This window comes from Orcinus orca, chromosome 4 (genome assembly GCF_937001465.1).
Source record: "Orcinus orca chromosome 4, mOrcOrc1.1, whole genome shotgun sequence".
Taxonomy (NCBI): Eukaryota; Metazoa; Chordata; class Mammalia; order Artiodactyla; family Delphinidae; genus Orcinus; species Orcinus orca.
Genome location: NC_064562.1, coordinates 51,602,689 through 51,616,053, shown reverse-complemented (window position 1 = coordinate 51,616,053; position 13,365 = coordinate 51,602,689). Strand labels below are relative to the sequence as shown.

The window sequence follows — 13,365 nt, the reverse complement described above, 5'->3', positions numbered from 1 at the left end:
TAAGGTAAGCCTTGCCCATAGTAGGCAATGGATCAACATTTGTAGAAGGAGATATGTTCCACAGCTGAGACCCACTTTCCCAGCAAGTCAGCAATGTTACAAAATAGTAAAATGAAAATCTCTCAGTATAACAAGATATGACACGAGATCCTAAAAAAGACTTAACTATATATCACATCTTTTATTTGAAATATAAAAAGCTTCTCAATAATCTAAGAATGGGCGTTAGTCATGCTCTTTTAAAATATATTCATATCTGTTAATTTTTTCTTTATAGATGAGTCTGGGAGAAATTTCGAGATCTACAAAGGGGAAGAGTTAAAAATAAAAGGAGATGGAAGGCAACGGACAATTCTCGCCTTCACTGATTCTTTCGCAAAGGAGCTGTGGGATGGGTGGAGAGCATCTGTCCCCTCTTAAGGAGTCATATCAAAATCATCTGGGGCCTGTTCAGACCTGTTCACTTGACCCTTGAGCCCCCAGAGAAAAGTGCTAATTTAGTGAGCTGTCTTTCCAGTGTTCAAATCCCCAGATTTGCACAACAAATCACCTATGGAACTTTACCACATTCATATGCACAGTCACCACTATCATTAGGCAATACGGCCCTAAAACAAAACATATTTGTGTCAAAGAGGTGGCAACTAGTATGGTTAATCTAAAACAGCAGATAAACCAAAGCTCTTTAACATGACTCGTGACATATAATATATTGTGTTTTAAGTGTTCTCCTTGGTTACACTTAAACTATGATTAATCTGAGTTAAAATTAAATATAACGAATTTTCTAAACAAGTTTCACCTCCCAATAACCCTACCTCCTCCTCCTTCTACCTTGTTAAAGCAGAGGCAATAATTTATTCTCTCACAGTTTCCATGGGTCAGGAATGTGGAAGCAAAACTTGGCTGGGTGATTCTAGCTTGGTTTTTCTCATGAAGTCTAAGTCAGATGTCAGCTGGGGCTGTTCAACTGAAGGCTTGACTGGGGTCAAAAGATACAAGGATTCCACTTTTGTTTTTCATTTTATTATTTTTTAAAGCCACTTTATTGAGGTATGATTGACATGTAAAAATCTGTACATATTTAATGTATATAACTCAGTGAGTTTGGGAATAAATACACACCCACGAAACTAACATCACCATCAAGACTACAGACATATCCATCACCTCCCAAAGTTTCCTCCTGCTCCTTTATTATTAATTTTTTTGTGGTAAGAACACCTAACATAGTATCTACCCTCCTAGAAAATTATAAGTATACAATATAGTATTGTAAGCTATAGGCAATATGCTACATAGTAGATCTCCACAACTTGTTTTGTGTAATTGAAACTTTGTACTCTGTGACCATCTCCTCCTCATTTTCCTACTCCCTCTGCTCCCTGGCAATTATCATTCTAGTCTCTGCTTCTGTAAGTTTGAATATCTTAGATTCCACATATAAGTGAGATTATGCAGTATTTGTCTTTTTGTGTCTGGCTTATTTCATTTAGCATAATGGCCTCCAATTCCATCATGTTGTTGCCAGTAGCAGGATTTTCTTCTCTTTAAGGCGGAATAATATTCCATTTTGTGTATAAACCTCATTTTCTTTATTCATTCATCCATGGCTTGACAATTAGGTTGTTTTCATATCTTGGATTTCACCTTTAAGGTGGCTTACCTGTACAGATGGCAAAGTGATGCTGGCTGTTGGCCAGAGGTATCAGTTATTCTTCACATGAGCCTCTCCACAGAGATGCTTGAGTGTTCTCACAGCATGGCAGCTGCTTCCCCCAAGACCTGTTTCTGCCCTAAACACTGGGGTAGAGTTTTTTCTTCTACCCTTCCCCTAGACGCAACGAGTCTTTGTCTATTCCCTGGACACAACAGGCTTTGCTGCACCTCCTCCAGTAAGACTCCAGTGTAAGACTCCAGTGTAAGACTCCAGTGTAAGACTCTTACTTTTTGGAGAAAATGGTCCCAGGAAGGGAGCAAGGCTTTGTGCCTGCCCCCCTCTCCAGGTTATTCTTGACAATGAAACCAGCTCAGTGAGGTCTGCATCCCTTTCTCTCCAGATGCTGATCCAGGATCATCAGTGGCAAAAGGGAACAGGGTTCATGAGAATGGGGGCTGAGATGGGGCTCCATCCCAGGCTCCATACATCACCCTGAGAAAATCCCTTGGTGTTTTCTGCCCTGAGAGTCTGGGAAAATCAGGGGCATCAAATGCGGGTGAGAGGCTGTGCTCCTTATTTAGATCTCCCACAACAGTTGAGCAAATATCAACTGGCCATCTGTCAAGCACCTTCTCAGTTCTAGACATGCTATGTTCACACTCTCCTTTCTTCTTTAGAACTCTCCTGTGAGCATAGGACTGCTATCCCCATCGCACTGGTGAGGAAACCGAGGTATTGGGAAGTTGCTACTTGTACCTACAAGGCCTCTCACCTTGGGCAGGCTTAGATCCAAGACTGTCTTGCCTTTCCTCTATAGTCTGCCGCCTTCTACACATTTACAGGTGTTTAAAATAAAGGATGCAGCTCAGGAACAGCCAAATGGAAGAGATGCATAAGGCAAGGTCTTGGGGGAGGGGTACAGAGCTTCCATGCTCTTTCCAGGCTTTCACCCTCCCAGCACTGTGATGTGTTCACCAACACAGAAGCTCCACCCTGTCTTCTTTTGATGGTTACCATCACCACATTATCATTATCTGAGACTCTTTTACAACCTTCAAATAATTTTAAAAATTTACCTCAATTTTATTGACATTTTAAAGCCTCTGTTTCCTCTAGAAAAAAAAGGTAATAATAATTCCCATCTTGCAATATACTTAAAAAAAATATAGACACCCAATAAATGCTAATTTACTTCCTAAACACTGCTTTCATAATATTGTTAAGCTGATTAAAGCCTTCATTTGTCATTTATATCCTCTTATTTCAAGTCCAAAGTTTCTGCCTCTCAAGATTGTTCATAATCTACCTCTATGTTCTTTACACTCATTTGTTCATTTATCCATTCTTTCACTAAACATATGTTTAACATTTAATAATTTAAGAACCCTTTTCAAGATAAGAAAGTATGAAGTTCAGTTTAAATTAAAGAGACAACCATGAAGCAAATCACTGGGACCTCAAAGTACTCCCTTGGTTCAGGAACTATGTGGTAAATATCACCTGGGTTTGATATGGAGACTATATTTGACTACCAGGTAAACTAAAAGAAGAGTGTATTTGCTGACTAGTTAACTAAGGTAGAGATACCAAAGGAGACTAACGGAAACTGTGCTTTTCCTCTACCATAGGGACACGTTTCTCCCCATATCGGTGCAAGGAAATACACTTTTTGCTGTCAGTTTCTTCTACAGTTTCTGTCTGAACCTATGTGGCATGTAAAGAAGGCCTCTGTGTTTGTGTAGGGCTTGAGTTTGGTGAGCCATGATTTTAGATAACCATAGGAAGTCATAAAATGGCTAGCATAGGAGTTAATAATTATTCCAACATCGTTAGGGAAAAAAACCAATTTTCTTGGCTTCAAATTTCCATGAGGTAGTTTCATTAGAATATCATTATTGGTTTTCTTCATGCCTCCAACTCTGATTTAATTGATAAATTTGAGATAAGGCATGCTCATCTCAGTGCTGTAGATCTAACAGTCTACAATAGGGCAATGGGCGGGGGGAGGAAAGAAAGAGATTCAGTCTTCTGTCTGTCATGCTTAAAGCTCTCTACCTGTCCTATAAAGGAGACCTGAAATTATCCAGTCAGATAGAGATGGGGGGTTGTGAGTAAGATTGTCTAATTTAGAACAAGGTTTCTAAACCTTAGCACTGTTGACGTTTTAGACTGGATAATTCATACTCCTTTATTGTGTAGGGCTGCCCTTGTGTTGTAGGTGGTTTATCTCCTACTAGTGGCAGTAGCATCCCTTCCCAGTTATGACAACCAAAAATGTCTCCAAACATTGCCAAATATCCCTGATGGAAGGGGCTGGGACAAAGTGCTCTCCACTGAGAATCACTGATTTAGAATAAGAAAAATCTTTGTGGCTATAAATTTAAGTCATGTGCAATTCAGCTCTTATAAATAATAAAACTATTTATTCTCCATCTGTCTGTTCACCATATCTTTCAGTTGGCTCTAAACTTGGGAAGGGAAGGGGGGACTGTTATTATTATCTCCTCAAGACCTCTACCTACATTAATTACTTCAGATGCAATGAACTTATTAAGTTTGAAAAATTATTTTCTCTTTTCCAGTTCCATTCTCTGATGCTCAATTAGCTTTAGAATAATTTCTAGTATTTGAGCCAGAGACTCAGCCTATTACTTAATCTATTTAATGGTATTAAAAACAAAAGTCCTTTTTTGATGGTTATAAAACCAAAACTGCAGCACTTTATTCCTTGACACCTAAGCTTACTGTCTGGTGAATATACTATATTCATTTCTACTTTCTTGTCAATGGAGTCTACCTAGAAAACCTTTACAATTCCATGTGCCCTTTAAAAAACTACAGAAAACAAATGAAAAAAACCCCGAAAACAAAGCCCTAAAGACCCAATTTAACCCCCAGCTTCCTGATGAATTAGAGAAATAGTGAGCATCTTGTACAGTCTTTCAATTTTATGAATACAGAAACTAAACCCCAGGAAGGGACATGACTATCTAAGGTCACGAAGTCAACCAGGTACAGAGCTAGAGGTAACGCCTCTGCCTCCTCTAAGTCCCAGTTTAATACTCTCAACACTTCACAACTTGATGACTGTTGCTCCCTCTAAAGTCTTGAAGAATTTACAATGCAGCGCCTCCCGATATATCTTAACGATAGCATGCCTTTTATCGCTCAACCTTTGCATTTTTTTGCATCTTTTTTTATCCTTGACTGAATTATAAGTACTGTGAGGCCAAGGACTGTATTGAGTTTCTGCTGCATTACGCCAAGAGCCTCCTGTAGGTCTGAGCACCCCTTAGGGTCTAGGTCTATCCTGATTGACTGCCTCACTAGTGGTAGGAGAAAGCAGCCCAGGGGCACAATGCATAATGCAAGTAAAAACAGCATCTCCACAGGAATTTGTTTTCTGCATGATAATCAGTCTTCATAATGGGAATTAGTGCCAATGAACAAATAAAAATGTGTCTGAGTTTCTATATTCATTTTCCATTTCACAGAGACATGGTATGTGTAGAATTTTATACATTGGCATCTCAATGAACAAAATATATTTTTAATATATTGGCATCAGTATTAGGATGAATAAACTCATGATAAGTAAAACTAATAATTTTTCTTCTCCAGTATAATTGTTGGAAATCTAATTTTAAGCATGGAAAAAAAGAAGGTAAAATACCCAAAGAATTACATTAAAAGTCAAAAAGCTGAAAGAGAGAATAGGCTTGGGTACTAAATTTGCCAGGTCAATACAATATGTATTTTACAATTCTAGAAAATAAAACATATAAAGTATACTACAGTCTCAATTATCTTTTAGAAGTAGATGATTTATATATTATTTCTCCTCAACTGCTCTCTGCCAGTTCACAAGGAAAAAAGAACACCAGTTTGAGAATACTGACTAAATTTCTTCTGGACAAGAGTAAGGCTAATGAAGAAGACATAAAGAACAAATTTAAAAAGAGTCCTTTATAACTTCCAGGGCAGCACTTGTGCCAAGAGCTGACTGTGCTTTGTACATATATTACCTTCAATTGTAATGTTGAAAAACATTGCTCTATTCAAAAGCTCTAACAATAAGCATCCACACAGAGTTAGCAGGCCTAAATAATTCCTCATCATCCTGGGATGCAAAATGATGCTGGAAAGAACTATCTTGTATGTTAAATATGTAGGTCAATATTTGAACTGAATGCAGTTATGGACACATTTTGGATGTGGGGCGCAGTCATGGGAAACGTCACAGAGGTTTCCAAAAGGCTCTAGCAAAACAAGGGAAGTGAATTAAAAGATCAAAAAAACCTCAAAAAGGAGTCAATACTCACAATGTTCATCAGGGTGAGGAGGTAGTTTTGGACGTGCTCCTTGCCATGGAAACGGACCACAGAGTCATCCACTCCCAGCAGCACCTCGATGTTGTAATCGTTTTCTCCCGCGTGTCTGCGTCGCCTCATGGCTTCATTCAACTGCTGGTCAATGTTGCTGTAAACAGTACCTAGATCATCAAGGCCTTCCAGATCCGATTCTATTAAGAAACAAAAGGAACCCAGGCATTTCAGTTTCCCCAATGGGCCTTCTAGTAACTTCTTACAAAAAAAGATCTTCTTGGGGAACTATAATTATCATCCATAGTCACCAAGATGTAGCTTTTCAGTTTATTCCTTAAATAATGTGCAAGTGCATGTGTTCAGATAGACCTCCTATAAATTCAACACAGAACAGCAACACTGAGGGCAAAATAATATTACTGCATAGAAAGCAGTGCCACCAGCCAGACCGACTGTTCCAGGAGGAACAGAGTATTTAGTCTTCCTCCAGCTGTATCCTCAGTGCAGAGCCAAAGGGTGCAGAACATACGTGGGCTAAGTAGCTATTAAATAAACGGAGACTATAAACTTAAAGTTCACAGCTTGATAAGTTTACAGTGGTTAAGTTACTTTAATTATGGAGTGTGGAATTTGTATCACATAAATCTAAACTGCTTCTTTTTCAAGTAGCCTTAACTTAAAAATCAAATTATAGCATGGCAACACAACAAACAGCATTTAGTGGTATGACTATCAGTGACCATATATTACTTTATTTCTTATGAGTGTGGTTTTCTAGTGAATGCTGCTAGGCAGACAATATAGGTCTTCCACATTTGTACTGGCCATCATCTGGATAGCAGGCCATTTCGATAGCTGTATATCTGAATCCGTGAGATACCAAAGTAAAAATTCAGTCAGAAAATTACCTATAACAGAAGAATATAAAAGTATAAACTATTTTATGCTGTGGAAGGAACTTAATTATTTTTACTTTCCAAGCAGATATACATATACATAATACACAGAGAGAGATATACAGATATACATGTACATATATATCTCTAGATCATCTATGTATCTATCTATGTACCTGCTTGCTATCTATCTATCTATCTACCTGCTATCTATCTATCTATCTACCTATCTGTCTATCTGTCTATCTATCTACCTGGAGAGAAAGAGAGTGAGAGGCATTTTCAGGTTCTAGTTATCTAGATTATCTAATTACCTAGATTCAGATTACCATAGTTTTGGTGAAGAAAATGCTTTGGTGAATTAAAAAATAAAATATGTTATTTGAATACTAAAATAAAAGTTATTAATCAAAACTGCAGGTACAGAACTGAAAGAATACTCATTCCCATTTCAAATATATGAAACCTGGAAAGGATTTTATTTTACATACTGCCTTGATGACTAAAACAATCACATATCTAAAAAGAAGTCTGACAGAACCAATTCTGACTCATGCTTTATATGGAGGCTTATTTAGCGTTGTACTGAGGCCTGTAAGCCATTTGAAGCAATGTCTGACATTAATGAATAGGCATCTCCCTCTCCATCTTTGTGGTGTTAGTAAAGTTGAGGGGGAAAAAGCAGTGTCTCTTGGTCAAGAAGATTGATAACCAAGCCCTAGCCACATGGGACTAGAAGTAGTAGAAATAAAGATCTCACTCATACCCTTTCCACTTTTAAAAAATATAGAGAAACACCAGCACCCTCCCCTACAAGTATGGGCACAGCCTCTGAATATGACTACTGAGGTTTGAAAGCTATACTGTAATTTACTTTGACCCAAGCCCAAATGCTAGATCATTAACTGGGATTTTTCTGCTCATCAGGGAATCACATTGGCTCTACAATAAGTAAATAACTCTCACCACCATCCACATCAAACAGAAATCTTTCCTTAAAAGCTGTTTTTAAGAGCTGTAAACCCACACTGAGGGCAAGAGACTACACCTGCAAACAGCTTTACTATTCAACCTCAGTCTCTTCACACACTTGAGAATGTGAAAGGTTGTGATAGCTAGCGTACAAATAGGAAATTCATACATGAGCTCCCAGTTCTAAAAATGGCTCTTTTTGGCAGAACTGTCAGTGGCAGTATCCAATGGAAATATACTAGCAATGTCATCATGTCATTAAGTCTGATGCATCAATGAAGAAGGCTGAATACTTATTTCAGAAGGACAGTTCATCTTGCTCTAGATACCTTTGGTTTGGCCTTTGCATCCCTCCTAAAATAGGTGGTTTTTTGGTAAGTGAATCTATTTTTTCATTGCATGAGGAACCTGAGAAGGAAGAAGGACGTCTTTTTCTTTCAACCATTGCTTTCATTCAATCAAGAATACTTCTTACATTTAGGTCTTTAATCCATTTTGAGTTTATTTTTGTGTATGGTGTTAGGGAGTGTTCTAATTTCATTCTTTTACATGTAGCTGTCCCGTTTTCCCAGCACCACTTACTGAAGAGGTTGTCTTTTCTCCACTGTATATTCTTGCCTCCTTTATCAAAAATAAGGTAACCATATGTGTGTGGGTTTATCTCCGGGCTTTCTATCCTGTTCCATTGATCTATTGTTCTGTTTTTGTGCCAGTGTCATACTGTCTTGATTACTGTAGCTTTGTAGTATAGTCTGAAGTCAGGGAGTATGATTCCTCCAGCTCCGTTTTTCTTTCTCAAGATTGCTTTGGCTGTTCAGGGTCTTTTGTGTTTCCATACAAATTGTGAAATATATTTGTTCTAGTTCTGTAAAAAATGCCATTGGTAGTTTGATAGCGATTACACTGAAACTGTAGATTGCTTTGGGTAGCATAATCATTTTCACAATGTTGATTCTTCCAATCCAAGAACATAGTATCTCTCTCCAAGGAAGATATACAGATTGCCAACAAACACATGAAAGGATGCTCAACATCACTAATCATTAGAGAAATGCAAATCAAAACTACCATGAATTATGACCTCACACCAGTCAGAATGGCCATCATCAAAAAATCTACAAACAATGAATGCTGGAGAGGGTGTGGAGAAAAGGGAACCCTCTTGCACTGTCGGTGGGAATGTAAATTGATACAGCCACTATGGAGAACAGTATGGAGGTTCCTTAAAAAACTACAAATAGAACTACCATACGACCCAGCAATCCCGCTACTGGGCATATACCCTGAGAAAACCATAATTCAAAAAGAGTCATGTACCACAATGCTCACTGCAGCTCTATTTACAATAGCCAGGACATGGAAGCAACCTAAGCGTCCATTGACAGATAAATGGATAAAGAAGATGTGGCACATATATACAATGGAATATTACTCAGCTATAAAAAGAAATGAAATTGAGTTAGTTGCTGTGAGGTGGATGGACCTAGAGTCTGTCATACAGAGTGAAGTAAGTCAAAAAAAGAAAAACAAATACCGTGTGCTAACACATATATATGGAATATTTTAAAAAAAATGTTTCTGAAGAACGTAGGGGCAGGACAGGAATAAAGACGCAGACATAGAGAATGGACTTGAGGACACGGAGAGTCGGAAGGGTAAGCTGGGACGAAGGCAGAGAGTGGCACTGACATATATACACTGCAAAATAGCTAGCTAGCAGGAAGCAGCCGCATAACACAGGGAGATCAGCTCGGTGCTTTGTGACCACCTAGAGGGGTGGGATAAGAAGGGTGGGAGGGAGACGCAAGAGGGAGGAGATATGGGGATATATGTATATGTATAGCTGATTCACTTTGTTATAAAGCAGAAACTAACACACCATTGTAAAGCAATTATACTCCAATAAAGATGTTAAAAAAAAAAAAAAAGAATACTTCTGTCCCTATTTCCTCCTGTGCCATATAGTGTTCTTTTCTGTGATTCCTAAAGTGGGCAATGTCAAACATTTGAAAAAAAGACAGTGGTGGAATAACTTCTGGTATGTTTTATTTATATACATCCCTATTAATTAACAAATAGGTCTGAGGCTGTGAAACATCTTCATTCATAATGAATTTTTCGCAGTATACATACTTTACGATATAATGTTCACAAGCTTTGTAATCAGATATACCTGGCTTCAAATCCTGGCAGTGTCGCACCCTAGAAGTGTGATTTTACTTAAGATGCCTAACCTCTCTGAGCCTCAGTTTTCTCATCTGTAGAATGGGATAATAATACCTCTTTTGCAGAGCTGTTGTGATTATATAATTAATATTAGTAAAAACACTGTATACAGTGCTTAGATATAAGTGCTCAACAAATTGTACTTACTGCTATTACTACTACTATGATGATGATGATTATGATGATGATGCTGATTTCCCATTATGATAGGTTTTCTATACCTTTTAAAGCTTCCTACATTTTATTTTATATGTCACATATCAAATGGTTATAGTTCTTTTAAAATAGAGGTGAGAAAAAATCTGGAATTAATAAAGGAAAATCTGAATTGCTGATAATTTTAGAAAGAATGAGGGTAACAATATCTCATGAAGAGCACAAAGTAGATAAAGCAGAGAAGAATCTAGCATGTTTACTTTCAGTTAAAATTAGGATTAAATCCAATGAGACAAACTTGCTTAGTAGATTAAACATCTAATATCAAATTGGAAAGAGCTTATAGATGGCACTGATCTTCACTCAGTGCATATTTATTGAGTACCCACTCAATAAATGGTAGATCCTGAGAAGATTAAGAACTCTTTAGTTGTTAACTCTGGGAACCACACGGTTGTACCAGATTTATATTCAGAATGAAGCTGAATTTGTATCATGTAGTCACAGACAATTATATTGGCTTAAATCACTTCCACAAGTTCTACTTTAAACGGACCTAATCAGGGTATTAGAACATGCCTTTTAGTAATAGTTCACACCTTTCTAAAGCTTCAGAGTTTAAAAGCAGGCACACACTTTGACAAAATGTGTGTAATTCTAATTCTGTGTCTACTTCTACCATTCTCTCTGTGCCCCCATAAGTATAGGAATAAGAACACTTAAAGGTGAATATCATGTTAATCATGTCCAAACACTCCCTATCAGATCTGTTTTCTGCTTTAAGGACTGAGGAATCACAGAGAAGTCAATAGGCAAGTTCAAGAAGTGAAAGCAGAGTGACATTTTGTGCTGGGTGTTGCAAACTATGGATCTCTGTGACACACTGTTGGCATCCTGCTAAGTAAGTGCATTCAAGGTGATTTGAAAGGCTGTGGCTGAGTTGGACAGCAGAGATTGATTGATGTGATAACAGAATTAGCAGGAAAACTGAGCATCTTAAAATATATCAATCAATAAATAAGGTCTTGCAATAAGTATAGTGTGCTACTTATTCCCCATGCTTCATTCCGAAAAACTGATGCTTAGGGTACTTTTCAAGCTTCACAGAAATATCAAAGGCAATCCCCTTAGCACTTAGAGTGAGTTTTCTGTTTTTCAAACTATTTGGGAAATGTATGTTTTTGAAACTTACCTTAGAAGTTACTGATGAGAATTAATTAATATTTTGGAAACATTTTGATGGTACCCTTTTTTGTACCCCGTAGCTTCCCAATGGCTGTAAAGGCACTTTCAGAAAAATAATGATTTTACTATAAATTTACTATAAAGCCTGTTTTTACAGAAAATATGAAATGTTTGGGGGCAAACAGGTGACCAATCAAGTCACAGTAAATATAGTTATTAGAGTTAAAGATAGTTATTAAAGATAGGATATAGTGTTAAATCAGAATTTTGAACTTACCAAATAGATAAAGTAGAATATAATTCGTTTTGCTAATTTATAACACTTGGGCCTAAGACATTTTCAGGATGGAATATGGCATGTTTACATGCTTAATTACATTTACAGGAAATCTAAGTGTAGATTGGTGAAATCACTTCTCACCCCAGAAAAAATTCCTATGGTTATAAAATGACAGGAGACAAACTTAAAATTGGAAAGGTACAAGTTCTGATCAAATTCTGAAACTGATACAGATACATTTGAGGTTGGAATACAATCTGAAGCATACTGTGATAGGGAATGTGATAGAAGCATCTACCCTACATCCATTCTGTTATGCCTAAGGAATAGATTGTCATTCTATGTGAGGTAGAAATAAACCCAGTTAAAAGTCATTCGCAGATTCCCTTGTGACTAAGGACCACACATCTCTAGTCCTTCACTTAGTATTCCTTCCAGCTGCCTGGACCTTGGTCATGATATCAAGAGTTCTTTGAGGTAAGCCTGGATTCAAGGCATGTGCTTAGTTTGGTAGAATAGCTATAAAGAAGGGATCTGACCCCAAGGTGACTACGGAGCTGGCATCCCAGCCCTGGAACCGACTTCGTTACACAAAGTGCTATGGAGGACAGCACTTCCATCCTGTTTAGGCCATGTTTGGGTTTTCTTTTATATGTCACTGAATCTAGTCTTAATAGATATGACATTGACAATATTTAATTTTATTGTGTAGATTCCCTCTGCTCTCCTACTCCCTTTGGGAATGCAAGTTAATTTCATGTTAATAAGAGAATGATAAAGTAACATTCACTTTACCAAAATGTCCCACAGCAGCTTTCTCTGTAGTGCATCTACTTCAGAAAATGAGGGAAAAAATGTTTTGCAGTAACAATAAACACAGAATGAATCTATATGTAGAAATTTGGCATTCTTCATGAACAGACTCCTGCCGTGAAAATGAAGTGACTGGAATGCCAGCTGGATTTTCCAATGGTAGGTGGAGATCCTAAGATCAGAGCTAAAAATAGGCGTAAAATCCAACACATGTCATCTGTTAAGGTCAGAAACAGAGAGGAGTTAACTTAAGTAATTGTTTTGACCTGTTTGTATCATTGGACAGTGATTTTTCCATTGATATAATTTAAATAAATTTATATTGTTGTGATTCCAAAAAGATACAGTAACAGCATCTCCACACATATGGGGGTACCATTATACCAAGATTAATAAAATGTTTTTTTGAAAAGCAGCTGAATCCTTCAAGAACTGGGAAATTCCATAGTGATAGTTCAAAGAACTATATTCAGGCCAATTTATGATGCCAATTTTGAAGTTTCATTAAGTAACTGTTGCTCTTCTTAAAAAAAGACATTACCGTTGAATGAATATTAGTTTCCGTGATTTCTTTTCCCCAATAGTTCTAATTCTAAAGTACATGTTTGCTTTCGTTTTCACTGACTACTTTAAGGGGTAGCAGATGGCATTTTTAAATGGAAAACTTCTTACTTTTTAAGTAAAAAAACCCAATGTTTTCATGCTTTGAGTTTGTGATCATTAGTGAATGAACAAAATAGAAAGGTCACTTCATTGTCCAATATACAGAAAATCCTGACTGTTATAACAATCTCCTATATGTCAGTTAGAACGTTTTTAGCTTCAAATAAAGAAAACTTTATTTAAAGTGTC

The 13,365-nt window shown here is 37.2% G+C and overlaps 1 protein-coding gene across 1 annotated transcript in view; it reads right to left on the bottom strand.

Moving 5' to 3' along the window:
- ADAMTS3 (ADAM metallopeptidase with thrombospondin type 1 motif 3) overlaps positions 1 to 13,365 on the bottom strand; it is a 301,009-nt gene that overhangs the window by 63,266 nt on the left and 224,378 nt on the right. Inside the window, exon 5 of the mRNA XM_004283565.3 lies at positions 5,983 to 6,182. Coding sequence (XP_004283613.1) covers positions 5,983 to 6,182 — 200 coding nt within the window. The remainder of the gene's footprint in view (positions 1 to 5,982; positions 6,183 to 13,365) is intronic.